Source organism: Macaca mulatta, chromosome 5 (genome assembly GCF_049350105.2).
Source record: "Macaca mulatta isolate MMU2019108-1 chromosome 5, T2T-MMU8v2.0, whole genome shotgun sequence".
NCBI lineage: Eukaryota > Metazoa > Chordata > Mammalia > Primates > Cercopithecidae > Macaca > Macaca mulatta.
The window spans coordinates 123,930,074-123,957,210 of NC_133410.1; the positions used below are offsets into that span (position 1 = coordinate 123,930,074).

The 27,137-nt window shown below is 35.5% G+C and overlaps 1 protein-coding gene and 1 non-coding gene across 12 annotated transcripts in view; both read left to right on the top strand.

Annotated features, from left to right (window-relative positions):
• UGT8 (UDP glycosyltransferase 8) overlaps window positions 1-27,137 on the top strand; it is a 159,328-nt gene that overhangs the window by 49,498 nt on the left and 82,693 nt on the right. For all 11 annotated transcript variants that reach the window (XR_013417544.1, XR_013417542.1, XR_013417546.1 and 8 more), the window contains exons 3-5: window positions 19,817-19,959; window positions 21,472-21,548; window positions 24,227-24,446. Coding sequence is in view for 4 of the 11 variants with exons in the window: in XM_078002694.1 (XP_077858820.1) it covers window positions 19,817-19,959; window positions 21,472-21,548; window positions 24,227-24,446 (440 nt within the window). In the remaining 7 variants the exon portion in view is untranslated. The remainder of the gene's footprint in view (window positions 1-19,816; window positions 19,960-21,471; window positions 21,549-24,226; window positions 24,447-27,137) is intronic.
• MIR577 (microRNA mir-577) lies at window positions 12,666-12,761 on the top strand. The gene has a single exon (NR_032622.1). It is a non-coding gene; the product is annotated as a microRNA mir-577 (primary transcript).

Here is a 27,137-nt window from a genome sequence, read left to right on the forward strand (position 1 = left end):
GTCTGTCTGTCTGTGAATTGCATGTGTAGAGTGTTATAATTTATTATAGCAGAAGAATATAGTAGAATTAATTATAATAGAAGAAGCTGAAAGTAGCTTTAAGGAGCTAATAACCAGATGAGGAATATCAGATACTGGCAGTCAGACCTACCTGTTCATTGGTATCCTTCTCATTTTATGCCTCACAGTTATTCACTTCAGGTAAACTGATCTGTTTCCCATTTTTAACATCACTTAATTTGGAAAGCTTCCTGGACCCTTTGATTTTGTTGTTGTTGTTGTTGTTGTTTTTGTTTTTGGTTTTTTTTTCTGAATCCTATAACCTATTTTAGCATATCACATTGAATTGCAATGATTATTTTACTCGCCTTTCCCTCCTTGGACTGAGATGAGTTCGTGGCCCCTCATTTAGACCTCTTGAGGTAGGCACTTATTTTATCATCTTTGTCTCCCTGAGCCTGGTATATTGTAGTCCTTTCATAAACATACACTGAATGGATGAATTAATACAATTTATAATTTGTGATCTGTGCATTTTCAAGCCTTTTGCCGCCTAAAATGTTCTATCCCTTGGTTTATGCTTATTAAAATCCCACCTAGCCTTCATCTCTTTCAGTTAATGCTCATTGAGTGCCTCATATCTGCAGGGTGTGTTGAGCATGGAGTTGTCAACATGAATCTCTGCATGGTCCCTCTGCAGCTGAAAGTGGTCCACTTGTCTCTTAAGTTATAATTCTTAGGCACTACTTTCACATGTAGTTATACATTCAAATCTTTGTGTCTTAATATTCCTAATCTGGTGATTAGCTCCTTGAAGCTACTTTCAGCTTCTTCGACTGTAATTAATTCTACTATATTCTTATACTACAATTAATTATAACACTCTACATATGCAATTCACAGACAGACTTCCTAACCATCTTCAAGGTTTGAAAAATATAAGGAAACTTTGAGGGGGAATTCAGGCTGTGTTTATGGTGAAGAACATTCAATGAGCAAAAAAATTAACAAATCCAAATATTGGTTAAAAGTTGTTAGCAAGCCATGGGAAAATTTCTTGAATGAGGATAAGCATCAAGAGTTTCACTACCAGGTTCCCTTTGAAACAATCCCAGTGGTGATTGGTTGGTGAGTGCTTACCATGAGGAGGTGTATTATTGAGTTCTTTACATGCATTATTTCATTTTATCCTCATAATATCCTGTGAAGTGTAAGAAGTATTGACAACCTAATTTTCTTTATCAGGTAAGAGAAGATGAGTAACTTCATTCAAGTCACATAGCAAGATATCAAGCTCAGGTCTTTTTGAATGCCTGTATTTCTAACCACTGTTTTTGGACACTATAGAGTTAATTTGGCTTTAAAACAGACTAAACCATTAAAACAAAAGTATTGGAAGATGAGTAGTATTTTCCTGTTTTCTGGATCTCTCAAAAACAGCATGATTAAATTTTTTTCATCATGCCATATTACACGTAATATTTTTGTGCTTATATGTCACATTGTTAGAAAAAGACCACAAATGGTAACTGTGTACTAAAATTTCTAATATTTTATACAAGATGAAAAGAGAAATAGAGACAATAAGGAAAATTCTCTTATGGTCATCATAGAAAAACCTGCTTATACTAAAGAAGTGGTCATCGAATATATACCAATGACCTTAAGGTGACTTGTCATCTGGGAAACGACAATTTCACAAAGGCTAGATTTGTTAGATTTGTGCCTTGATATGACACACATATACGGCTTCTACTTATCTGATTTGTATAGGGATAGATTAGTGAAATAGGGAGATTTTACACATTTCAGGATACTGTTGATTTAGCAAATGTTTATTGAGTGCACACTATGAGATAGAGCTTGTCTAGGTTGGAGAGACAGAAGAGAGAATGAAACAATAATGTACATTTTTAAGCGGGAAGTCAGATGTAAGCAATTAAATAGATACTGCACAGAGACACAATATCTTTTTCCATATTGTGTAGTATATGTAATAAGAAATACTGCAGAGTATCTATTTATTGATCTTTCAAAGTGAATTAGCTCAGGGGATATACTTAAATATACTGTTTTGCAAGACTTACATGTGATATGATAATTAAAGAAAAACTTCCAGAGGATTGATTAGTGACAAAACAAAAGTGCCTTTCAGGGAAAAAAAAATTATACATTTACTTTCATTGCTAATTAAAAGAACCCTGAATCAGATATCCTTATTTGAACAAAAGAGCAACATTAGCTATTTATTTGTTTGAAATTCACTGTGAAAAAAAGCTGCTAATTTAAGGTATATCAGATGAACACATATATATATATCCATATACACATACATATATCTGTGTGTGTATATATATATAATATGCATAATAAAACACTTCAGCCTCAATGTCATAGAAACAATGTGATAAATAGTGAAGTTGTCATTATGATAATAATCATCAAGAGTATCATGGACGTAATTTCTGTTTTAATGAAAAAATTATTTTCCAGAAGTAGCATTTCACAACTGGGGTTTCATAGGAGAATTAAACCCTGCAAAAAACGATCTGAATGACTGTTTTCTCAGTTCTCCTAAAGATGACACAGAGGTAGTACCATTTCCAGATGCATTCAAGGGAAGTTAATTCATTGAACACAATGGAAACCTTGGATAGGGCATTAGGTCTAATTCGCTCACAAAACCAGAGATGAGAAAGCATCTTGGCTAGTCTCTTGAAATAGATTTCCATGCTATGTGATGCTGATAATTCATGAATATGATGTAGTGTTTTTTGATATGCCTAGAAATGACAATATTTTTTGTTTCAATTTGGTCAAATTGTTGAGGCCACTGCCACCTTCATGTTGGAGTCACAGTATTGTAGAAATGCACTTCCACAATCATTGGGGACAGGCTTTTGTGAAGTTTCAGAGACTGAGACAGAACTAAATCTTTTGGAATTCAGAACCATGACTATTCATGTAGGGAAAGAAGCGTGTTACCATCACTGGGATTTAGTCTGAACTCTTCATTCTAAAGCAGTTTGATTCTGTTTGTAGAAGTATACGCAACTAGAAACAGATTGACAATTTCAGTGTTAAATAATTTATTCTTTTTAGAAAGTCATATTGACACCTGTAGAGATTTTATAAAATATATCAACTGTAGCTTTAATTTGTAAGTAGTCTCCAGTGGTATTGCCTGAGATGTTACAAAAGATGTCAACTGCTTCCTTCCTGAGGGTCTATAGTAATAATTTCTGATTTTCTTTTATGTCATTACTTACAATGACAGTTAAATAATAATAGCCAATGCTCATTGAATGCATACTAGTTACCATGCTAAACAATTTACATGAATTAGCTTTTTTTTTTTTTTTTTAAAGTCTCACTCTGTCATCCAGGCTGGAGTGCAGTGGCGCTATCTCAGCCCACTGCAACCTCAGTCTCCCAGCTTCAAGCAATTCTCCTGCCTCAGCCTCCTGAGTAGCTGGGACTACTCAGCTGCCCCCATGCCAAGCTAATTTTTTTTGTATTTGTAGTAGAAGTAGGGTTTCACCACATTGGCCAGACTGGTGTCGAACTCTTGAACTCAAATGATCCACCCACCGCAGCCTCCCAAAGTGTTGGGATTACAGGCATGAGTCACCAGAATTAGCTCTTTCAAGCCTCATAACATCCCTAGAAAGTAAGGACTGCTTGTATCTCCATTTTCAGTTGAGGAACATGAGGTCGAAGGAGGCTAAGTAACCCTAGGGTACTGGAATTTGCGAATATTACACAGCCAGTGAGGGGCAGAAGACAGAATTTGAACTCAGACTGCTGGCTCTTAGGCATCACCATGCCTCTGTCCCTTATATCCTTTTATTACTTTGTCCTTGTTCTTGATTGTTAATTGACAGAACTGTGGAAGACATTTTATGAACATAGATAGATATTCCAGTTCATGGACAATGTAGTGTTCTTGCTTATTTTTATGGTTAGTTGATATGAATTCAGTGTACTGTTTACCAGAGAGATTTTCTTATTTCCTGAAGACTCTAAAACCCACTTAATTCAACCTACCTTCTGAGGTCTTTTGCCTAGTTGACTTTTCAAATCTATAATAAAAGATTCCTTGTTTTGATTCCCTTTATTTCTCTTCATTGTGTAGGATAGAATGCCATTCCAACATGTTTGAGCTTACTCCGAGCAGATCAGTATGTGATAACATTTATGTGCTTTATTAATACTCAAAAGCATATGAGAAATGGAGAGTATGCACTTCTTGTCTGTGGTGAGGAAGGAAGGGTTGTAAATGGTGTGAGCATGATCATGTATATTCAGTAGTATCATTAATATGTGATGTCAGACACACAGAAAATCTATTATTTATTTACTTTTTCAGTCAAATCAGATTCAGGATACTTAATAAATGGTGTTTAGGCTGTATTATAATAGTTTTGGGGAAAGGCATTATTTTTTAAATCTTGCCATTATGGCACAAATATTAGATTTGGTGTATATATGATTTATTTCAATTTTGTCATGGATTATAATTAAATAAGAATATGTTTATGAAGAACAAGCTGTTGACATATTTTTAAAACTTCAGTTGCAGAGTTTAGGGTAGATTAATTCCTTTGCAATAAAACACACTCTTTTAAAGGAAGGAAAAGAATGACCAGAAACTACAAAGTGTTTACCAGTTGCAAAATTGATTAAGATTTCCTTATGTATATCATTGTTTGTCCCTTCCTTCAAATATATAGGGGAAGAAAAAGAAATGTAACTTTGGGGAATATAATACAACATAATTTCTTACCATTGAGCAAATTTATAAAAACTTATAAATTGCTTCAATTTATTAACTTTATCCTTCAGAGGGACTTTAAATAGCCTAGATTATTTCATAGAGTATAAGACCATGCTGATATTTTAGGATGGAGGGCACTGAACTACAGCATAGAACTGGAGCTTAATTCTAACTCTGCTTCTGATTACTTCCTAGCACTTAATACTTGCTTCAGTTTCTTCAACTGGAAAATAAATTACTACCACAATATAATTTTAGCTTTTCTTTAAAATTAACGATGCTGGTGATAATATTGGATTGCATATTGGATATGCAATTTCTGATCCCTAGGGTACTAGGGTGCCAATGTAGTGTGGGTAGAGTATTCTAGTTTTAAAGCAACTCAAATGACACAGAAATTAGTATTATACTAATAATTTACATTACAGTGCTTCTCAAAACTTCACACCAGAGAGGAATCAGTGTGCCTATCTGAGTGATACTGGGCTAGCCTTATTTATAGTCAATCAGAAGCGTGAACATTTATTGATTTATTTGAAGTCTCCTGTTATGTATTCTTCTTTGTGGTTGCATCAATTAGGATTATGTTTTAACACACATAATTGAAAAAAAAAGTAAGTAGCTATACATAGTGGAAGTTTATTTTTGTGTCACATAAAGGAAGTTCTGAGATAAGCAGTCCAGGGTGATATTACAATGCTGAGAATCAGTAGGGACCCAGGCTCCTTCAACACTCTGCTTTACCGTCCCCTGTGCCACACTCAACCCCACAGTCAAGATGGCTGCTGTGTTCTAGCCATCAGATGGTGCATTTTTGTTACATCTCATTGGCCAGAACATTGACTAGTCATGTGTCCACACTTAGCTTCAGCTAAGACCAGAAAATGTAGCCTTTAGCTGACTGCAGTATGCCCAGCTAAAAGTTGGAAGTTGTTACTAGGGAAGTGGAGGAAGTGTCTTCCACAATGACCTATCTGTGTTTGTTTTATTAGTTTAAAAAAACCCTTAAACTTTATGAATTAAAATTAAAATTTCATCTTATGTCTTTATAGTATTAATTCTTTGGTATGCTTTGTTGTTTTTCCACTTTGAGAAATACTGATTTATATATGATTATTTAAATTCAATAAACATTGATATAAAATTATATGTGACCTGCTAATTAAAAGCAGCAATGTTTTGGATCAGTGGGTTTTTTAATCACTTTCATTGGTATGCAGAGATTTTACCCAACCTGAGCTCACATGGCGATTCTGCAGTTGCCCTGAGGACTTGAAGTGTATTAGGATCATTGATTCTCCTCTCCTCAGGTGCTAAATCTTTTGCAGTGGCTCCAGCTTGGAGATCTTTTCCTAGCATCTTATCTGCACGTTATCCTCCTGGAACGTTTTGCAAATAGCAGTTGTTAAAGAATTTTTCCACATTTGTATCTATTTAACCCATTTATACCGGAGGTTGCAATTTTTGGAATTTTTGCATGAGTGGAAAATCAGACCTTGGTGATGACTTGAGCAGTAGGACATAAATAACTCCCACATGCTAAGCATTCCAATAATGGAACACTAGCCATAAGTGGGTGTGAGCTGTTTTTTAAAACCTCATATCTTCTGAAGCAGTCTATTACTACAACTAACAAATATATTAAAGTTAATTTGTCAATTTTTATTTAAAGTGTAATATATGTATTCTTATATTTTATGAGATACTTAGTCCAATATTATGACTATGATTTCCCATTCCTTAGAATTGTTTTCCTGGGGATGTTTCTGACTGTTGGTCATTGGTTTTTTATCTATTTTGTGGCATATTCAGTTTATTAGAATCAGTCTTCAGGTTACAGGAATCCAAAATGAACTCATAAATTCAGGGCTTTGTTAAAAAAACAACAACAAAAGAAAACAAAAAACCAAACAAACAAAAACCTTTCCACCTACTCTTTCACTGATATATTCCTTTCTTGCTTTTTCATACAAAGGTTTTGCTTCTGCAGGTATGCAAGTTTTTTTCCTATCCTGCAACACCTTTTTTTTCCATAGAACATGTCATTTCCTTTGCCCAAAACGTCCTCTTTCATCCTGCCATTTCCTGTGTCTAATATAGACTTCCCTACCTGAAACTCGCCTTTTCAAAAACTCCTTACTTGATTGATCCTGGAAAGATCTGATCTCTACTTTACTTAGCATTCCTTCTTTACTTGTGTTCTCCAATTGCCTAATCTTAGACTCAGATTTTTAGAACTTGACAAGGTATTTGAGATCTTTGCCAGCATAGGTTTTCGTTGTAGCTGTTAAGTTAGCAGGGAAAAATTACTTCCCCATTTTTTTCAATTTTCATTCTAGTGAGTAGTATCTCTTACCAAGTTTCCTGTGAAGTTACATAGTAAAATAAACTACACCAAGAAAATATGCAAAGAGTTTGACTTGAAAAGACTTGACAAATTACAATTGGCTCTTTCCATTTTTCCACAATTGGGAATACTTCAAGTACTTCAAGTGTTCTTTTCTAGGAATTATTACTTAAGCTTTTTTCTTTAGACATGTTTCTCTTTTATAAATATAGAAGTCTCACATCTCATTTTAATTTTATGTGAAATTTAAGACAATTTCAAGATTAAAAGCAAGAACAAACTAGTTTTCCTTATATACACCACTTCTGCCCTCTTGCTGAAATACACTGATATGGGTTTTCCTCCTGCCCTCTCTGTTACAAACATATCTTAGATTCATACGCTGTTTAACATGCTCACTGTTAAGCATATGCAGAGAGTCTGTCATTCTCTGACACCCAGGATTAGAAGCACATTAATTTGTGGTACCCAGGACCTTAAGGTATCTTCCAAATGTCTTTTGAAGTAATCATCAATCCAAAATATACCTGAAATAGTGAAGTGTAACTTTATCCTAAATTATCATGTATAGCAATAACATTTTGGGAAAATGTGCATAGATTTCTGAAAAGATTTACAAATGAATTATTGAATAAACTCTTACAAGTTGTTGAATTTCTTATGGATTTGATTTAGCAAACAATTAAAATTAAATATAAGCTATCAGATGACTATTAAGTGTACACAAATTATGGGCAATACACTATTTGGATGCCTTGAAATTAAAGGAATTTATAGTCTGCAAAAAAAGATGACATATGTATACAAATAATTTTATCACATGTGCAAATATGAACAGAACCAAAGAAGCTATAAAGTACTGTCAAATAAGATAAATTCTTAAATTTGGCATAATTAGACATGAATTGATATAGTAAGTGGCGTTTCAATTGACCTGGAAGGCTCTGTTGAAGGTAGCATTTGAGCTGAGCTTGAAGGACTTGTTGAATTTCAGTAGATGGAAGTACTTCTAACAAACGGAATCAGAGTGAACAAAGTCATCAGAGTGGTCAGGGGTGGGATAAGTTAAGGGAATGTAGAACAGTGTAGTGTTGGTCAGAGTAGGAAGTTAGAAACAGAAAGACCTTGGACGTCAACTGGTAGTTGGACCAATGAAAATTTCAAGATTTTTCTCATGGATATTTTTTTTTTTTTTTTGAGTAGCTAGTGTAGAGAACTTGAGCATTGGCATTGAATGGAGAGTATTTTAATAGGACTTTTAAACTAAACTGGTTGGCATTGGGAAGTGAACTTTTATGAGAGGGACTAGGAGTTAAGATAAAAAGAAACTGGTGAGAAAGTACATTTTGTGCTGCTTATTCAAAGATATACTTCTATTACAGACTTCTCTGTGAGCATAGTGATAAATTGTATTAATGGAAAAAAGTCATGGTATTGAAGGATTAGAAGAGCACATAAATCCAAATTTTAGTTCCACAGAATTGGCTCTATAGAATATAATGAGATGAAAGAGTGCTCTTGGCAGGTCAGCTGCTTTAGGGGAGGCTGAGGGTCATAGCAACCCCAAATAGCTCTGTTTGATAACTGATGTTCATTCTAATGTTGGAGTCTTTGCTGGGTCCAATTAGGATTTTTATCTTATTCTGATCTTGTTGTTTATGCAGGCAAAGAATAAGATTTATTTTTAAATTGTTTTTATATGAGGTAGTACATGGGAGAGTACATAGTCTAGCAGTCACTGTACCATGGCTCTACATGTTTCTGCCCAAGGTACAAAAGCTTTCCCTGAGATGACCAAGTCACTCATCCCAGGATTAATGCACCATTGCCCATACCCTTCTGGATCATTGACTTTGTTGCAAACGAGTTTACTTCCTGAATAGTTGTAGAAATAGATTATGAAACGTGGGGAGTGAGATGGAGGAGAAGGGGTGATCAGTTCCTAGTTTTCTAGTCTATATAGTCACTTACCCCATAAAAGTTAAAAGACTTCTCTTTCCTTGAACATATATGCTGTTCATGCTCATAAGATAGAAACACTAAAGCTAATGGAAATATCCATGAGGTCATAGTCATAGGATATGACCTTATTGCATATTGTGGTCTTTGTCTAGCTTTATATATACTACATTAGGCATTTGAGAGAAGCTGACTCAAGTATACTTTGATATTGTCATTGACCTGGAAGGATCTACTTGAGTGTTTTACCCTGGAAATTATGTGAACTTGACCTGTTTTAGCCAAGTCCTGCACTTACTGTTTCTCTATACAGATGTATAATTTAGAGATGCTAAATATCAATATTACATTAGAAAAAGAGAAATTTTCATTAAGAATGGATTCTTTAGTTGCCAATGAAGTTTTGGCATAATTTAACTGATTATAAATGTATTTCTAATTGGTTTGGAAATGTTGGTGTGCAACCTTTAATTGCCTAACAGTAAACTGTTCCTTTAGAAATTCAACTCTGAAATCAAGATAAAACTGGGTTATAATTTACAGAGATTTAATGTAAGTGCATTTTTGGAAAGTTTATTATTTATTTTCAGGCTCTTTATTTCTCCAGTCTTCAGTTAGGAAATAGGGCAGAGGCAGTATTAATGTGCTGTTAATAAAGCTCATGAATCTGAAATGGACTATGAACTTCTGAGGAGGAAACTATATCTTGCTCTCTTATATTCCTGGCACCTGGTGCCTGGCACATAGAAGGTGACCGGTAAAAGTTTGTTAACTGATATTGAATTATGGATTAAATGAATATGCGTACAGGTTAAACAAGATCTGCACTACTCTCTGTCTTTGTTGCTAATATCAGTGGACTTCAAAAGGGAATATAGCTACCAGAATTATTTTGGAAATATACTCAATAAGTATTACATTTTCTTTGTTGAAGTGTTGTTGAGGACCATAGGTTATTGGATTAGAAGTAGGTTATTTGCTATTATTGGGCCTCAACTTTATCCACTCTCATATTTTCTTAGAAGAGATAACTTAATGGGTTTAAAGTCACAAAGTAGGTATTCAGTTATGTTCTATTCTCCCTGATCTTTATGAGAAAAAGAAATGTTAGGGACCTCATGTGGATCTCTTAGTGCTGTTTTTCAGATCCATTTATGACTCTTGAGAAAGAAACCAAATGAAGATGCATTGAGACATTTCAGTCCCTAGAGCTGTAAAATCTACCCTGGTGACGTTTAAGCAACCATCTATTATACCTACAGGTGAAGAATTCAGACAGAATAGCAGGAACTACTTTTCCGTGCTCTATACTGTCTGGGGAATCAGCTAGAACATTTGAGAGCTAGAGGCTGGAATCATCCTCAGGCTTGTTCATTCTCATGTTTGGCAGTTAAGATTAGCTGTTGGCTGAGACCTTAGTTGAGCTATTAGCTGTAACACCTACTCTTGTCTTCATGTTGCTTTCTTTACTGATATAGCATGGTGATTGGAAAGGAAGGGTGAGTGTTGCAAGAGAGAGAAGTAGGTGTCAAGTGTATCTTTTGTTATGATCTAACCTAAGAAGTCACATAGGATTATTTCTTCTGTAATCAATTGAACAGAGAAGTTGTGAGTCAACCAAGGCTTAGCTGCCCAAGTTTATACAGTGTGGACATAGCACCTCTTGATGGGGACATTGTGAAAGCACATGTGGGACTGGAAATACTACTTTAGCTGTTCATGGGAACATACAGTCTGACACATAATATAATTCCTATGTCTTTTTCTATGGCTTTATAATTTTCAAGTATGACTAATAATTTATGTTTCCCTACGTTGTTTTTACCAAATAGACCACTTACCAATTCCCGGTATCTAGGTTTTTTGTTTGTTTGTTTGTTTGTTTGAAGTAACTTGCAGCTCATTATGTTATTCAGATGCTGAAATTGATGGAGGGAAGTTTAAATTTAAAAATAAAAATTAATCTATTATCTAGATTTTTCCACAATAAACTTTTATTTATTTAGTTTGCATCATCCAGAATCCTGGGATATTTGTTTTTGTTTGTTTTGTGTGTTTTTTCTCTAAAACAGTTTATTTGGAAATAGCAAGGGTCTGCAATGCTGGATATGCATGCTGTTGCAGACCATGGATGCATCTGAGGGGTCTGAAGTAAGGGGAAGCTTTTAAAGACAAAAGGAAGTCCACATAAGTTGTTTTGAAACAAAGGTTATTGATTCCAGGGGCTTATTCTAGGTGGTGGCATTTGTTACTTGATGGTAATGCTTGTTGATAGTAAACCATGTTTCTCATGTGGAATTGTTAACTTGAAAGCTGTATTCTTTTTATTTAATTTTTCTTTTGTAATATAACAATCCCCCAATACATTATTTTTAAAACAATATTAAATCTACAGGAAATTTGCAAACTCAGTTCAAAGTTCTTTTTCAGCAGAACCATCTGACAATAAGATTTCTATATGATACCCTGTCACCCTCCAAAACATTGATATACATTTTGTGCACTTGAGGACATTTTTCTACATAATCGCAATACAAACCATCAAAATAAGGAAATGAACAATGATATATTACTACCATCTAAGTCTTACACCTCAATGAAATTTTGTAAGATCCCCTAATAATGTCCTTAATAAGGAAAGGATCCAGTTCAGAATTATCTGTGGCCTTTATTTGCTATGTGTCTTTAGGCTCCTTCTTCTTGAACATTTATTCAGTGTTTCTTTGATTCTCATTATTGTGATGTTGTTGAAGGATATCGGCCTGTTGTATAGAATGTCCCTCAATTTGGGTTTATCATATGTTCCTCGTAGTTGGATTCAGGTTATGCATCCTTACAGGAATATCACAGAAGGGGTGCTGTATTCTGCATATGGCATCTGATTAGCTGGTACATGATTTTGATTTGCTTCGTTATTGATGATGTCCACTTTGATCATTTGATTAAGGCGTTACGTACAAGAATTCTTCACTGTCACATTACTGATTTTATCTTGGTAATCAGAATTGGAAGCTATGTAAATATTTCTCATCAATCTCTGTCTTTATGGCGTAATACTGATTATCATGAAAAAAATGTTGGTTGTTTTCTTTTTGCTTTTTTTTTTTTTTTTCTGGAAAGAAGGAAGGCAGACAGATTAGCTAGCAAGTCTACCTTTCTTTTGTTTATGTAGGTCACATAATTTAGTAGCTAAGCTTGATTTTTAAAAGGAGACATTTCTTTAAAGTGCTCAATAGTTTGTTTTAATTTCTAGGGAAAAGACAGTGTTATGTATCCAATTAACTGAACAGCAAAATAAAGCAGTGTACTTATTGTTTATCCTTTCAAAGATTTAGATTACTGTTAGCTTTCTTGATTTATTAAAAGAAATAAGTGTTGAGCATCTACTGCATCTCACACCTAGGAGAACAAAAGTCTTGTGCATAAACTCACATGCTACAAGAAGTGTGGTAGGTGCCCTGTTGAAAGAACAGGTCACACAGGGGAGAACAATAGAGGAGATACTTTGTTGCGATCTTGGTAAATAATTCTGATGTGCTGGGGGGCGGAGGAAGTTTCAGGTACCCAATGGCAGGCTGCATTTGGGGGAATGAAGAGTAGATAAAATATTGGTACCTGATGAGTGTGAGGCCAGGTTTCAATACTTTATCTGCTCTTCATTTTCCCATATCTACTTACTTTAGGTATGGCCTCATTAAAAAATATAAACTCTCTGAAGACAGAACATTTTGTTTATTTATGTTTTGATATGTCCCAAGTGTCAGATATGGCACATAGCAGCTGGTCATGGCTATCAAATAATCATTTATCAAATAGTGACCCAGCAAATTAGGTGGGTTTCCGAGTCCATTCATCAGTTTTCTTTTGTAACATAAGAAAGATTTAGATGTCATTTCTGTAGTGATTTTTTTTTTTTTCTGGTGAGAGTTTCACCTCCGTTTATTATTTCTGTCTTTTTTTTTTCTATCTCATGGTTACTTTCCATATCTCCTCAGTACCTTGCCATCATCATATCCTCAGGATGTCCCTGCTGCTTGTGTTCAGCTCCTTGAAGGTCTTAAGAACCTTGAAAATTTAGCTTTTCAAAGTCAACTCAGGGTTTCAAATTTTGCTTACTTATTTTAATTGTAACTGTACTGGCAAAATTAATCAAGCTCACAATGAAGAAAAACCGATACTGCAGAATCTCAGTGGAAATGAATACACCCTTCTGGTTGCTTATTTCATTCTCCTGAATTTTCACTGTGTTAAAGGCATCTTTTGAGATTTAAAAAAATAGAACCATTGCCTTGACATTGATCTTTATCGCTTTTGTAGGATAATTGTAGTTTATACCCTTCTAGATGATCTGGGAAATCATTTGAGTTTTCTGAAAAACTGAAAACTAGATTTGATGCTGCATGTAAACACTTTTTGCACTACTTCTTATTTATGTATTTTAAACAGCTTTATTCTGAAAAATCTAAAACATAGTGAACAAATATAACTGAGAAAAAATATCTTGTTGCAGAATGAACTTTTTTTTTCCTTTTCTCAATGTGTTTATCATTTCAGTCCATAATCTGTGTATTACTTATCAGATATCATGGCCAGGGAAAAGAACAGCATAATTTTTAGTTGAGAAAGCACTTTTATATATTTAATCTCATTTAATCTCTGCAGTGTCCTTGTAAAGTATCGTAAGTATTTTTAGAGATGAGGAAGCTGGGCCTCAGAGAGAATAGGTGGCATAATTAAGATCATACAGCAAATTGTGGAATTGGGGTTTGAAGCAAGCCTCTTGCCAAACAAATCAGAGAAAACAATGATTGGTGCATTTTTATTTTGAATGGTGACCTTTATATTGTAAGTGCTTTTTGTTTTGTTTTGTTTAATAAGTCTTGGTTACCTATATTAGCAGTAGTCAGAGATGACATTTGATATCCCAATATTTTTTTAAAAAGCATTTTATATCAAAATGTTCACTATCATTTTACCTACTAAATTTAGCAGAATGAAATTCTTTGCAACCCACCTGACTAAAGCAGAACATTCTTTATATCAGAAACATTAAATGGGAAAAGAGGCCTATTGATGTTGGTGTTGAGAATAAGAAAAGGAACTCCAACACCCACCCCCCCTCATCTCCCATTATCATCTCTGTGTAGGATTCTCTCACAGTCCAGGCATTCTTTTCCTCAGAATGGATGGGGCCAACAAAGGATGCAGTGTTATAGGTTTCTCCACTGTGCTGGCCCCTTCTCAAGGCTCCCATTCTTGGGGGAGAGAAAGGAGTAGGTTTGGGTTGCAGGCTGGTATCAGGAGAGATCTGGAGTGCAAACATGACAGCCTAGTGTGTCCCCACACCTCAGACCTGTTATCCTCTCTAGAGGTCTGAAAGACTCTGATGTCCTCATAATCCAGGATAGCAAGGATGGAGGTGGGCTTGCACCGTTCAACTTGTAATTATTTTTGCATTGTTTCTGAAGCTCATTTTTAAGAAGCTACTTATGATTTTCTTGCATTGGGATATGTTTTACATTGACCACAATGAGTAAAAAATTTTTGTTTATTTTTGGATAGGGGGATGAGTGTATATATATATATATTTTTTTTTTTTTTGGGGGGGGGCAGAGTCTGGTTCTGTTGCCCAGGCTGGAGTGCAGTGGCCAGATTTCAGTTCACTGCAAACTCCGCCTCCCGGGTTTACGCCATTCTCCTGCCTCAGCCTCCCGAGTAGCTGGGACTACAGGTGCCTGCCACCTCGCCTGGCTAGTTTTTTGTATTTTTAAGTAGAGACAGGGTTTCACCGTATTAGCCAGAATGGTCTCGATCTCCTGACCTCGTGATCCGCCCGTCTTGGCCTCCCAAAGTGCTGGGATTACAGAGTATATTTTTAAGAAGGCATTACCCAATGATTGTCTTCTCTAAAAGTTTCAAGATCTTGCTTTCCACTTCTTTGAATATTTTTTCACCATCTTCCATTCTTTGATGTCCCTAATATCAAAACATTACCTGAAAATAATGAAAATTTTATATTTTGGGAGTAGTTGCTCCCCGAGTCTCACTCTGGTACATTGCTTAGCTTCTATTCTGCCCCGTCTCCAGCCTCACAGAGCTAGGCTGTTTTACCGGCTTATGCTGGACAGCACCACATGGAGGGACATGGGAGGACAACACACCCCTCACTGCTTCATTCTTCCTGTGGTCCAGTCAAGGCATTTGGTATATAATTACTCTAGGATAAGAAATCTGGCAATACTAGAAACAAATCAGTGTCTATCCAGATTATGATCATTAAAATAAATGCAAATACTTAACATATAGCATCTGATTATGGGGAATAGAATGCGTATTAATCCATATTTCCTTATTATGCTAACTTTTCCCATAAAAGACTTAAAACAGATGAGTTAATCCTACAAGAAGATAAAATGATTATTTTTATTGTGAGGTTGTCTTTTCAAAAACATAGACTTTATAGCTAAGTATAGGTAGACATCCGTTACTCAAGTTGCATAGGAATGGAATTATTCATTCTAATGTAGCGGGGAGAGCGCCTGTGAGTGTTGCTGATTTCCAGTTCAGTATTTGGTCCCTTATTGTGATCATTTTCTTTTCAATTTGAAAATGTCACTTTTTCCCCTTGGTGTAGGTTCCCCTATACCCATATAGGTAGTCGGGGTTTGGGCATGTAAGCAGGTTGAGCCCAGACATCGCTCCTTTCCTGTCCTGCCATCTAGTGGAGAAACGTGCGTGCAGTGCTGGCCTACTGTAAAAGACGATGCAATTTCTAAATTCCTGTATTGAGTGAAATGGAAGGCTTATTCTGTACCTTATACACAAATATTCATAACTTAAGAAGTAGTGGTACTGGTAGTAAATGACCATTGATGAGTTACCAAAAAAGATGAGTCCTTAAAAATATACTAAGTATAAGAGTAACTAACAGAATCCCCAAAATGAAAAGTAATAAAATCTAACATTCCAAATATAAAAATGTAAAATAAAATTCTTGGCACTGGCACAGAGATGGATAGATCATTGGAACAGAATAGAATTCAGAAACAGACTGTGAGGGTGGCATTTCAAATAATTGAGATGATGAGATATTAAATAACTAATGTTGAGAAGACTGGCTAACAATTTGGTTAAAAATAAAGATGGATGTCATTGTTATTCTTTCCTTCAAAATAAATGCTGATTGTTTAAAAGATTAAAACGTTAAAGAAATTATACTGTAAAATTATGAAAAGAAAATATGGACCATTTAAAAGATAATCTTGAAGTAGAAAAGGCTTGCTAATAACAGTAAACCCAGAGGCCATTTAAGAAAAGACATTTATCCTTCCAGCAAACAAACAAAAACAGTTACAAGAAAATTACAAAACGATAATACTTAAAGGGTAAATTCTAGGTTCTATTCCTTAAAATGAATTAAATATTAATGAAATATTACATATCGACAGAGCACTATATAGACAATATGAAAACAATTTGAATTTGTTTCTCTGATTAGTCATGTGAAACAAAGGTTCTTTTAATGTTTATACCATTTAGTTTTCTTCTGTGAATTGGGTGCTTTCTGGTTTTCTGGTGTTTGTGGTTTTATTCCCCCTATTTTATTTTAGTATTAGTCCTTTGTTATGTGTATTATAAATATTTCTGTCAGTCTATTAATTATTTTGTTGATTTTTAAAATGTCTTTTTAAAATTATAAATCAATTTAACTTATAATCCCTCTTTGACTGCTACTAGAGGAGGGATAGAATCTCGTATTTTTTTCTTCAATCGATAGCTTATTGTCTCTGTCATCATGTTCCATTGTCCCCATTTATTCAGGTTTCCTTCTTTCTTTGTCCTTTAGTAAAGTTTTCATGTTTTCTTCATGTATATTTGGTATATTTCTGTTAGGTTTATTCTTAGGTCTTTATGGATTTTGTTGCTATTATAAAAGAATTCTTTAGTCCAGTTTTAAAATTTGTTATTTGACCAGGAGCAGAAGTTATTTGACCAGGAACAGAAGTACTTTTACTTCTAAAAATGTTACATTTCTGGAGTTAGGATTTGTGTGTGTGTGTGTGTGTGTGTGTGTGTGTGTGTGTTGAACACATTTACCATGAAGTTTGTTTTCTAAGAGCTGTTAGTAAATAAATTTGCCTTTTATAACTGGGTCTTAAATTCCAAAATTCCTGTATTTTTATATATGGCTAAGATATCCTGAGGCCTCCCAACCCACCGGAAGATATCAGTATACTTTTCATGAAGTTCCAATTTCAAAGTTTTGCCGTGAGCAGCAAATTTAAAATCGCTTCCACATCTGGCTCTTGCATTTGTTCATGACTCCAGAATCACCTGCTTGTCAACTGAATCCAAAACCCAACCCCTTCAATGTGCTCTTAGAGCATCCATCACACCAAATGTTCTGTGAATTTAGGCTGAAGATTAGAAATCATGGGGAGGGTTTACATCAAGGGACAGTAAGGCATCCACTTGCTCACTGTCTCTGTTCTGGCCTTTTTCCTCCAACTCAGGAAATAGGAGTTTGCATGTCACCTTGGTTCCCACTCTTCCTGCTAAGCCAAGTGGAATATTGTCTTCTAAAAGTATTGAGTTTTTTTTTCCTGAAGGAAACATAATGAACATAAATTTTTCTACTATTTTACATATCAGTAAAGGCTTATATTTGGTACTTACGTATACAATATGTATTCATACGATTTTACTGTGTAGCATTTATATTGATTTTAAGTACATCTAACTTAGGACTGTGCATAAAATTTTAAATCATTCTGCTCTTGTTTATTACTTTCAATCTATGGATAACACTGTTAAATTTTCAGCATCTTACATATTCTTGGTAAATGTAACAGAATATAAAAGTTTTAATTCAAAATTGATATAGTCTGTATTTCTTTTATATACATATGTTCTTTGACTTACAGTGGGGTTCTGTCCGGATATCATAAGTTGAAAAGATTTTAAGTCAAAATGTGTTTAATACACCTAACATACCGACGTCATAGCCTAGCCTACGTTAAATGTGCTCAGAACACTTCCATTAGCCTACACTTGGACAAAATCATCTGCCAAGACAGTACAGAGTTGTGTGTTGGCCATTCACCCTCATGATTGCATTACTAAGAGCTACAGCTCACTGTCACTGTTCAGGCATATGACCAGCCTTAGAAAAGATCAAAATTCAAAATTTGAAGTACAGTCTCTACTGAAGGAGTATAGCTTTCACAGCATCATAAAGTCAAGGATTATCTGTATTTATAAATAGAGCTTCCTGGAAAATACAACGTTTTGGTAAGATTTTCTTCCCTACCAAATAATTGTAGACTATTTTACTCATTCAGTAGCTAGAAGGATGTACCTCCTTTCTGTCATCACTCTGGGTCATGCAGTGACACTATTCACTAATTTTTGGGGGACATAAAATGTGGTCAATCACTTGCTGAGTACAATAGAGAATACAAATTTCTTTAGGTGATAAAATGAATAGAAAAGGGAAAGGAAGGAAAACTTAGGCTTAATGTTCCATTAAATAATTAATTAAGCTGTGCAGTGATGCCATTATGACGATGCTTTTTTTTTTTTTCTTTTGAGACAGAATCTCACTCTGTCGCCCAGGCTGGAGTGCAGTGGCACAATCTTGGCTCACTGCAAGCTCCACCTCCCTGGTTCTCCTGCCTTAGCCTCCCTACAGTAGCTGAGACTACAGGCACCCGCCACCATGCCCAGCTATTTTTGTTTGTTTGTTTATTTATTTTTATTTTTAGTAGAGATGGGGTTTCACCGTGTTAGCCAGGACTGTCTCCATCTCCTGACCTCGTGATGCGCCTGCCTTGGCCTCCCAAAGTGCTGGCATTACAGGTGTGAGCCACCATGCCTCGCCGTGATGATACTTCTTATTGTACAGTACTCCTTAGCTACAAATAAGGTTATGCTACAAAGTGGTGCGAAATGCAGAAGCATGGCTGACACAACCATGGCAATAACTCATTCTTCCTGAGTGAGGGACCTGCGGGGTCTATGATATATAACTGTGGCAGCTCACTCTGCACATTATGAACACAGAATGGGTCAGGCTTCTGCTTTAGTGACTTCATTATGGCATAGGACTCATCAATAGACAGCAAGTGTATCATTCTTACAATGGAATTAATGTGTTCCTCAACGAGCCCTGGCTCTATTAGTTTTCCTATGGGAAACTAAAGCTGGGTGTCTTTGGCAAGGATTTATTCAAAGGGATGACATCATTAAAAACAAGCTTGTGCCTATACAATAAAATGAAGTAAGGGTGGTATTTCTTAAAATGAACTGATTTGATTTTCAATGCAAATCAATCATACTGGCAGAAATTTGTAAACGATGCATTAACAAATTTTTGCCAGTATGATTGATTTTTCATATGTTTAATCCACATCTTTTGCTTGTGTCTGCATACAGATTTTTTTCTGACCATGTATCATCATTTCCAATTTTTGCCCTTTTTCTGAGATTTTAAGCCTTTAGCTACTTATTTTTTAAGTTATTTTTGTTGTGGTTTATATGTCCTCATTTCGGTTAGCATTATCAGATGAAATGTTGTAAACAAAAGCAGTTATTTAGAAGAAAATATATCCTTTACTTTCTAATTGTTTAAGAAAATTACTTTAAAAGTTTCTTTTTTTAACTGGGCTGTTAATAACACCAATTACAAACTAGATTGGTCCTCGTAAAACTTACTGCCGTGTTTTGATTTACAGGATCTCCAAAGATGGGTAAATGGTGCTAATGAACATGGCTTTGTCTTGGTGTCTTTTGGAGCTGGTGTCAAGTATCTCTCAGAAGACATTGCTAACAAACTTGCAGGAGCTCTGGGGAGATTGCCTCAAAAAGTGATTTGGAGGTAAGGTAATAATGTAGATTGTTTCTTTGTTATTGACATTCAATATCTCCTTGTTTAGCCCACAGGTCCCAGTAAAGCACAGCACATTGTTTCTCTGGCAAGATTAGCAAGATGCCCTTGACTTTCATTTTGTTTCTTAGCATATTGAAATTTAGGAATTAATTCATAAGGCTCTATGACGGATAAAGAAACCTCTCACGTATAGGACAGAAAGAAGATATTATTCAGAATGACTTTTCCTTGTGTCAGATGAATATTTATGTTTCCCTCAGAGTTCCACCCTCGTTTACTCTTTTATTATTTATTATGATTTTAAAAGTTAGTTTTAATTGCATGCCTTTTTATATACTCCTTCAAATCAGTTTTGAAATGAGGAAGAAAATGATGGATTAACAAATACCTAAAATACCATGGACTCTTTTTGGCTCCCACTTTGTCTCCTTTACATATATTTTTGATTTATTTTATTTAACAAACTTGACCTTTAAAAACACAATCACTTGCCATTTAACACAGTTTAAGACAGAACCATAGATTGACCACAGCTTCTTTTGGAAGGCATTGCCAACACATGACTGTCTTTGGAATTTCCAACCCAATGTTGAAAACTCAGACACGAACACTTTATTTAGCATGTATTTATTGAGCACATACTACTACTGTTGAACTCTAGGGATACAACATTGGTCCCATAGTTACTACCATGAGTAGAAGAAAGTGCCCCTTAAGCCATTGCAATTAGGCTTTTAGTAATAGAGATTTTCCCTTTATAACAAATGAGTAAGGATTAGCTGCCCCTGCTGAGCTATGCAGTGACATTTATTTTATTCTAACTGTTCAGGACTTTACCCTTCAGATTCCGGTCCCATTGGGTTTCCTCTATTAGGCTTAACCCCAGAAAGTACTTCTGCTTCATTTAGGACAGTTTATGTCTACTCCGTTCAGACTCTTTTGTCACCCTCTTAGTTGTTAAGCATATTTATGTTTTATCTTTTAACATAAGGCAGAAAACACTCTAATTATGTGCTTTGCCTCCAAAAACTTTTATTTCTGGTGAAGCTAAAGAAGAGAACGTTCTGATTTCTTTCAACACTTGTGCCTTCCCTCAGGCTTGGGTTGTTAAGGATTAGGGATATGGACTGCCATAGCAGTGGCAGCCCTCCCTGCCCCTTCTTGTTCCAGCTTCTGACTGTTTGTGGGGAATGACTTCTAGTGTAGGTTTATTTGGTTGTTTTTTTTTTCCCCTATCTCTGTATGTGTATAGGTATGAGGAGCCAATGGAAAATAGATCTCTATGTAAGCAAATTATTTCTTGTTTTTCCTCCATCCAGTGAAAGTTTTTTAAAAGAAACGTAATCAAATATTTGTTGTTACCAAAGCATGGTTTCATTCTTAAGAATATCAACAAAAGATCATCAAACATTTATTTTAAATCTCATACTTTAATCAGAGAGCACATACTATGAGTAAGGTTTGATTTTTAAAAGATTAATTTTCTGGTGTACATTTTAGGTTTTCAGGACCCAAACCAAAGAATCTAGGAAACAACACTAAACTCATAGAATGGTTACCACAGAATGACCTGCTTGGTAAGTAAATGATTTGTGGTTACTTACTTGGCTGTTAGGTTTTAATTACATAAATGTGATTTTTTTTTTTTTTTTTACTTGAGAGGTTCATACGGTATGTGTGTAGTAAATGTTAGAGTTTTATGTTTTTTATCCAGTATTTCAAGTCTTAAATTTGAGGTCAAAATTTTAAATCTTTATTTACTAGAAAAGATTGTGTAAAATGTAAACATTTGGGCATCTATATTAAAATTTTTAGACCAGTCTCCAATTTTAATTATCTGGAAATTATGTACTTAATAAACTATATAAATTAGTAGTGAATAAGATTATACCTAATTAGAGTAATCAGGTGAAAGTACAACAGTTAAAACAATAAGAATGTAGATTTAGGTTACAGATTTATTTATTTATTTATTTATTTATTTATTTATTTATTTATTTTTTGAGACGGAGTCTCACGCTGTTGCCCAGGCTGGAGTGCAGTGGCGCGATCTGATTTATTACAGATGGTCTGAGAACCAAGAGAAATTAGAAGTTATTCATTTGTCTGAAACCAAAAAGAAGTGGAAGACAAGAGGAACAGTCAATTTATTTTAACTTTAATTAGATTATCTGCTCTGTTTAGTCCTAAATCACTGGGTAGTTTTGAAGAACTTTATATTATTTAATCTTGGGGATTCTGATTCTCAAAATTAAAATAGTAATTATTATATGCATGTCTTTTAAGTGTGTTTGAATCTAGATAATTTAACTCTGTGTTCAATAAGCACAGATAATAATAATGCAAATTTTTATTCATTAAATTTTTAGAAAAAGTTAATGCCGTAGTATCCTTGAATATATTGTTGATTACAAAAATTATAAAAATGGGATTGATTTTGAAAATATTGACCACCATTTTTTCCATAATACACCTAACGTTATGTAAAAGTGGCTTTAATTTTAAGTTATACTTTTAAGACATCGAAACTATATTTTAATACAGCTATAGTGATTCTCCTAAAAAGCAGCAAATTAAATTGTATAACTAAAAACCAGTAAAGAATTTTATTTATGTATATAATTTCTTTTCATTTAGCTTATTATAATACTATTCTATAAATGCTAAAACTGAAGAAAAAAGAATACAAGGCAATTTACCTTTCTTGATACTTGTTTTTTTTTATTTTTAAGTCTTTAATGGCTTTACTATTATGACTTAGATTCCTTAGAAGATAAGAAAGAAGCAGGAAATTTAAATAAGATAACCTGGCTATCAGCTACCTCAGTGCGACAGGTGACACTGTTATGTATGAACATCTAAACTTTTATTGTGTGGGGGTTTTATGTTTGTTTGTTTGTTTTTCTTTTTCTTTTTCTTTTTTTTTTGGACCGTGAGGCTCTACTACAAGGTCCATGCCTGAACACCCTCCTCAAGTCCATAGCCGCTCTAGGCTTCTCAATGTCAGCTCTCTTTTTCAAGATTAGTATCTTTTTTAACAATAGGTACGATCCTTGTAAGTCCTCTAATAGCTTCTAACTATGATCAAAGATTCTTCCAGGATGAGAAGTAGGAACTAAATCAATGTCTTTCCCCTCCCCTCGTAGCCAGCTCTTCCTCTTTACACAGCAGCTCGGCTTTATTTTTACTGTTGGGCTTGGTGGTTGGTTTTGTTCAAAGAGAGGGGTCTTTGCTAAAAATAAAGATTGAAATCCACTTCTAGGGCAGATCCTTTAGTTGGACCTAAGAGAGAAGCCACCTGTGGGTAAGGGCTATAGACACTGACTAACCAGTTCCACTGGACTTCAGGATGGAAGAACTCCGGGAGCACCATTGAGACCATGGTTCCCACATACAGTAATTTTGTACCTGGCACATGTATATTTTAAAAGATCAACTTTTCAGCTAGGTATAATTTCTTTCTGGCCAATAACATATATCCTAGGTACAATGTTTTTTGTTTTGTTTTGTTATGTTTTTACAACTCTTATGCCAAACTTTTGATCTCTTTTATGGAAATGTAGGCCATTTACCAGGAGAACAAATCTAAGTTTTGAATTTCCACATTAATTTTGACAAATTATCTCTTTTATTCCTATAACAACTAGACGTTATGTGATGTCTCATGTCTTACAAATGATTATAAATATTTATCTCTACATGATTGAGCACATAAATGTAAAATTAAACCCTAAAATTGTGAAATACTAATGCTGATAGAACTTGAATGTTGTAAATAGTGATTATAACATTTCTTTTTGGAGAAGCACACAAACTCTTCATTGACTTCTGGAATCCAGCCTTTCTTTACATTTGTTTAAAAAAGTGTTTTTGACTTTAACGTTGATAAACATTTGAGTAGCCAGAAAGTAGATGTCTATGTTTTCACTCTGGTATTTGGCATTTCTTGCTTTCATTGGCTTCCTAATAATTATTGGCCATTTAAATATGTTAGTCATGCAGTGTTTGTGTTAAAAATAGTAACGTACATTTTAACTACCTAAAAATGGCTTTTAATTGATGTATCAAAATCTGACAATTATGTATATAACAAATATTTTAATTGGTGTAGAACAGGAATCAGTGAAATTACACTTTAGGAATCCTTTATCTGAAATGCATGTTTACTGTGGTGTCAATTTTAATACATTTCTGGGAAAATCTCTTCTGTAGAGTAATACTGTTGTAAGTTGTTTTCTTTTTCATCTTTCTTCAGGGCATTCAAAGATTAAAGCCTTCCTGAGTCATGGTGGCTTGAACAGTATTTTTGAAACTATGTATCATGGTGTGCCTGTAGTGGGAATTCCACTCTTTGGAGACCATTATGATACTATGACTAGAGTACAGGCAAAAGGAATGGGAATATTACTAGAATGGAAGACAGTTACTGAAAAAGAGCTGTATGAAGCACTGGTGAAGGTTATCAATAATCCCAGGTAAGGTTTTGAGAGGTGACAACGTGCTAGCAGCCCTCACTCGCTCTGGGCACCTCTTGGGCCTCGGTGTCTGCTCTGGCTGAAGCACTCTAGGAGCCCTTAAGCCCTCTGCTGTGCTGTGGAGGCCCCTCTCTGGGGCTGGCCAAGGCAGGAGCGGACTCCCTTTGCTCGCGGGGAGGTGTGGAGGGAGAGGCGCGGGCGGGAGCCCGGGCTGCACAGGGCGCTCCCGGGGCTGGCCCCAGGCTCCGCAGCCAGGCCTGCTGGGCTTGATCCGGAGATGAGCTCCCTCTGGGCTGCCGGAGTACCCCCAGTGTCCCGCAGCGAGTGCCAGTGAGAAGTCAAGCCATCTGGGCTTCTGGGTCAGGTGGGGACTTAGGAGAACTTTCCTGTCTAGCCAAAGGATTGTAAACGCACCAGTCAGGACTCTTTGTCTAGCTAAAGGTTTTTAAACGCATCAATCAGCCCCCCTGTTGAAACGGACCAATCAGCTCTCTGTAAAGTCGACCAATCAACAGGATGTGGGTGGAATCAGATAAGGGAATAAAAGCAGGCTGCCCAAGCCAACTGCAGCAACCCGCTTGGGTCCCTTTGCTGTGTGTGTAAGGTCTGTTCTTTAGCTCTTCACACTAAATCTTGCTGCTGCTCACTCTTTGGGTCCGCGCCACCTTTATGAGCTGTAACACTCACCGGGAAGGTTTGCAGCTTCGCCCCTGAAGCCAGCGAGACCACGAACACACAGGGAGGGACGAACAGCTCTGGACAAGAGGAACGAACAACTCCGGACGCGCCACCTTTGTGAACTGTAACACTCGCTGCAAAGGTCTGCAGCTTCACTCCTGAGGCCAGGGAGACCACGAACCCACCGGAAGGAATGAACAACTCCAGACGTGCTGCCTTTAAAGAGCTGTAACACCGAGAAGGTCTGCAGCTTACTCCTGAAGTCAGCGAGACCACAAATCCACCAGAAGGAAGAAACTCTGGACACATCTGAACATCCAAAGGAACAAACTTCGGACCCACCATGTTTAAGAACTGTAACACTCACAGCGAGGGTCCATGGCTTCTTTCTTAAAGTCAGCGAGACCAAGAACCCACCAATTCCGGACACAGTTTCAATTAACATTAAAGCTGATGAATGTACACACCACAGTATATTGTCAGTAGCCAATTATTTTCAATAGATTGTCAATAAATTATAAAGTTATGGAAATATCCTTTAGATTCCTGTGATAATGCTTTATGCATGTTTTCTATAATTTAGAAAATAAAAACAGCAGTCATTTGACCAGCCATGTTGACACCAGATAATATTCTACCAGGATCTTCCAAACTGAGGGAGAAACTGCAATGTGAACAATCTTTGGATATCTACATTGTGTCAAATGTTATGTGCTTATTTCATTTTCATATTTATAACAGCTGTATATCACAGTTTTTATTATCCACATTATATAGGCAAGACACTTGATATTCAGAGAACTTAAGTAATTTGGCTTACAACAGCAATCATAGTCGAAATTAGAAGCCAGGACTGTCTGATTACCAAGACAGTGCTCTTTGTACTGCATGGTAAGCCTGGTGTTGCTGGGTTTCCCTAGCACTGAGTATTAAAGAAATGCGGAGATTTATTTACACAGGTGAATGATGAAGCAGAATCTTTATGTTTGCTTTTAAATTCTTGATAGGTCCTGAGTTAAGTTAGTTCACAAATGAGTCTCAAAGGGTGAAGAATTGGCCTGTGTAGTTTTAAAACAAAGTAGCAGTTTTCTTCATTTGTAGAGATGATGTTTAATTTATCTTGCATTTCCGATAGCATTAAAGATTAGAAGAGTATAAGCTTTTTCTTTTTATGCCCAGGGGATATGGCTTAACATTGGCTTGAGAAACACTGCCACATTCTAAGGAACGACCAATAATAAGAAAAATTATTTCACGTAAAAGGATTATGCTTGCATATAAAATGCCGAATTCAACTGAAGTTCATTATACTGCCTTTATGTGAGCTCAGAGGTGACCTTCATACTCTGGACTCTGAAAGGATCCAGTGCCGGATACAGCTCTGCCATTGGAAGCAATGTGTTCCATAACTAGGGTTACCTAAGTAGATCCCTTCTTCTGTTATCTATAGTTTTTCTTTAAAGGCGTGCTTTTCAAAACATGATATTCTTTCATGTGTGTATATATATGCACACACATATACATCACATATGTATCATATGTATGTGTGTACGTATGTGTGTGTATATATGTAGCCTTTCAGGAAAGTTTGTAAAATACAGCCCTAAGTAGAATTATGGGGAAACAGTTGCAGAACTGCTGAGATTGGGTCGGATAAAAAGGAAAGAGCAAAAATCTAGGTTATTCACAGGTAGTTAGTCCAGCTGTGTTTTGTGAGGCATGAACGAAGCTGAATCAGAGCAAGAACAGGTTACGATCTTAGGTCAAATGGCGGTTCCAGCTATAGAATATTAGAGAGATGTAAGTGCTTGATTTAAGCATTATTCTATGCCATGAATAAATTTATATCATTTCCAAAAGTATGCATATCAGATAATGAGTTAATCTTACATAACTTGAAAACCTTAAATATTTAACCGAAAGGATTTTGTACATAGAAAGATGTCTTAGTCAATGTAAAAAATGCCAGTGATTTGTGTAGCATGTCCTTTGCTAAAAGTCATTATATAAACT